Genomic DNA, 2,813 nt, shown 5'->3' on the forward strand with positions numbered 1-2,813 from the left:
CTTTGTGGAAAAAGGCTTGAATACTGCATGCATTAGAATATGTCAAATTATTAGAAACTCTGGAAATTTGAATAAGGTAGTAATCCCATGTATCAAGAAGAAATCGTATCATTTGAATTACTAATAACTACTAGTTATTAGTAATATAATATCTTATAAATTGTGGGATAAGATTGCTAACGTTTGTGCTCCCAAAAAATTCAAGGGCCTTGAGAAGATCACTAGAAAAGGAATAGCCGACAACAACTGAAGTCCTCATTCCTCCTCAAAGAGAAAACAAAAGAAGTCCATATTCCTTGGATGTGATAAGATAGTGGACTCTTGACACGTGGCAAAACCTATGGAGAGCATAGACGATAAGGGTTATGATCCAAAATTTTCTCATTCTGTGGCCATCAATATCTTAGAACCGAGGGCCAATCCATGTCTTAGAAACGCTGAATCAAATTAAGACCACAAATTGGAGAAAATGTCTCAAAGAGATGAGTGATTTCAGTTCTATAAGAGTAGAAACAATCAGCAAGCAAAAGCCTTTCAAAAGTGTTCCCAAAGCCAAAGCTGTGTGTGGTCAGTAAACATAGAAAATGGCTTCCTCCATCGTCTCATCCGCGGCTGTTGCCTCCGTTAACAGGGCCTCTCCGGCTAAAGCTGCCATGGTCGCACCTTTCACCGGTCTCAAGTCGGCCTCGGCCTTCCCTGTCACCCGCAAACACAACACTGATATTACCTCCATAGCCAGCAATGGCGGAAGAGTTCAGTGCATGCAAGTACGTACTTCCATAGAAAACCCAAGAATACCATATACGCTATGCACCACCCAAATGAGAACACTTTTAACTGAACTTTGTTGGGAATTTTTTGCATTTGTTTGTTTTGAATGTAGGTATGGCCTCCACTTGGAAAGAAGAAGTTTGAGACTCTCTCTTACCTACCTCCTCTCTCTCCTGAATCATTGGCCAAGGAAGTGGATTATCTGATTCGCAAGGGATGGATTCCTTGTTTGGAGTTCGAGTTGGAGGTGATGTTTCAACTCTCTGTTTCACTTTTTCTTGCCTATGGTTTGTATGCCTCAAGAATATAACACACTTAAATTTACCTCTTTTAATTGGCTTCAGTTTTTTAAACAAGTGATATCTCAAAGCATATTTTATTAATTAATTAGTACTTCAACCACAGAAAACGCATCCAAAAAGACAAAACTACATTTTTTGTACCGTATGATCCAAATGACAGCTGGAAGGTATTTATCAACAACAAACGGTATATAGTGTTGTTTTAAGATGTTGTTTTCTGTTAGAACTAATGTTGGTTTTGGCACGGCGTGCTATCGGATACGGGACATTGGGACAAGTGGAACATAGTGTTGAGGATGCACTTGATCTTTGCGGTCCTCTCAAGTAGTAATTGTCAGTCTTTTATACCTTCTAAAATCAAGGCATTACGCCATCGAATTTCTAAAAAAGTATAATGTTAATGCGTCACGTATGATATTAATGGCCAGAATTAGAGAACGGTGTTATTTGACGAATTGGCAATCGATTGTGTCTCGCATACTAACTTACAAGTAGAAAGACTCGGACAAAAACAAAAAGATAAATGATCTGTATATTGATACAAAGATGAAACAGGTATGGAAAATCTCTGATAGATGAGCTGATCACTAACAGTTATGATATTGTGGATGTATATATTTATGCAGCACGGGTTCGTTTACCGTGAGAACCACAGATCTCCAGGGTACTACGATGGTCGCTACTGGGTAATGTGGAAGCTCCCCATGTTTGGCTGCACCGACTCTTCTCAGGTCCTGAAAGAGCTTGAGGAGTGCAAGAAGGAATACCCTAATGCATTCATTCGTATCATTGGATTTGACAACAAGCGCCAAGTGCAGTGCATCAGTTTCATTGCCTACAAGCCTCCAAGCCACGTCTAATTGAATCCCTTTTCTTTCCTGCATGTCTTGCTAGCTTCTTGTTGCGATTGAAGTTCATGTTTTGTCTTTCAACGTACTCCAGACCTTTGAATTCTTATTTTTGTCTGAATTCTGTTTAATTATTTTGTGAGATCTCCAACTGAACAAAGACTGTCGTACTATGGTAATAAAATTTGTGATGTTTTGTTGGTCTGACCTCAAAGATCCTCTCATACATATATATATATATATAGCTATTAGAGTTTGATCATAACAATACACAATCACTAGAAGGCAGGGACAATTATGTTTGTTGCGATTAAGGTTCTTGGTTTGTCTTTCAACGTACTCCAGACATTTGAATTCTTATTTTTGTCTGAATTCTGTTTAATTATTTGTGGGAACACCAACTGAACGAAGACTGTCGTACTATGGTAATAAAATTCGTGATGTTTTGTTGGTATTAAAAGAAAGATCCTCTGATATACATTTATATATATATATATACATTTATATATATATATATATATATATATATATATATATATATATATATAACTCAGAAGGGATAATTATGTTTGTTATTCCATTAATGTTCACTGCCAACATATTAATGTTCCCACGGGCAAACGACGATGATCAACAATACAATTGCAGTGCCTTGGTACATAGGATCTTCGGGATAACGTTCTTGTATTTACTCCTACAATTTGCTGTAGACAGAAATACCTTTTGATGGAGGGGGGATAATTAGGGTGTATAGAATGGATTGAACTTGCGTGAACCAGTGATCATGTCATGAGTTCTGTTAAAAGGTATCGCATTTTCTTGAATATTCTAGACATAGTCATGTTCATTGTACGGAAGCCAAGTCTTTTTTTTTAAAGTAAAAAAGCATATT

At 37.2% G+C, this 2,813-nt stretch overlaps 1 protein-coding gene across 1 annotated transcript; it reads left to right on the forward strand.

Moving 5' to 3' along the window:
• The first annotated feature begins 483 nt into the window (after positions 1-483).
• LOC121242555 (ribulose bisphosphate carboxylase small subunit, chloroplastic-like) lies at positions 484-2,124 on the forward strand. Its single transcript, XM_041140434.1, has 3 exons — positions 484-767; positions 884-1,018; positions 1,700-2,124. The coding sequence occupies exons 1-3, from the start codon at positions 585-587 to the stop codon at positions 1,931-1,933; spliced, it is 552 nt and encodes a 183-aa protein (XP_040996368.1). The 5' UTR covers positions 484-584; the 3' UTR covers positions 1,934-2,124.
• Positions 2,125-2,813: the final 689 nt, after the last annotated feature.

The sequence above is a fragment of the Juglans microcarpa x Juglans regia genome, chromosome 8D, assembly GCF_004785595.1.
Source record: "Juglans microcarpa x Juglans regia isolate MS1-56 chromosome 8D, Jm3101_v1.0, whole genome shotgun sequence".
In the NCBI taxonomy this organism is placed as follows: domain Eukaryota; kingdom Viridiplantae; phylum Streptophyta; class Magnoliopsida; order Fagales; family Juglandaceae; genus Juglans; species Juglans microcarpa x Juglans regia.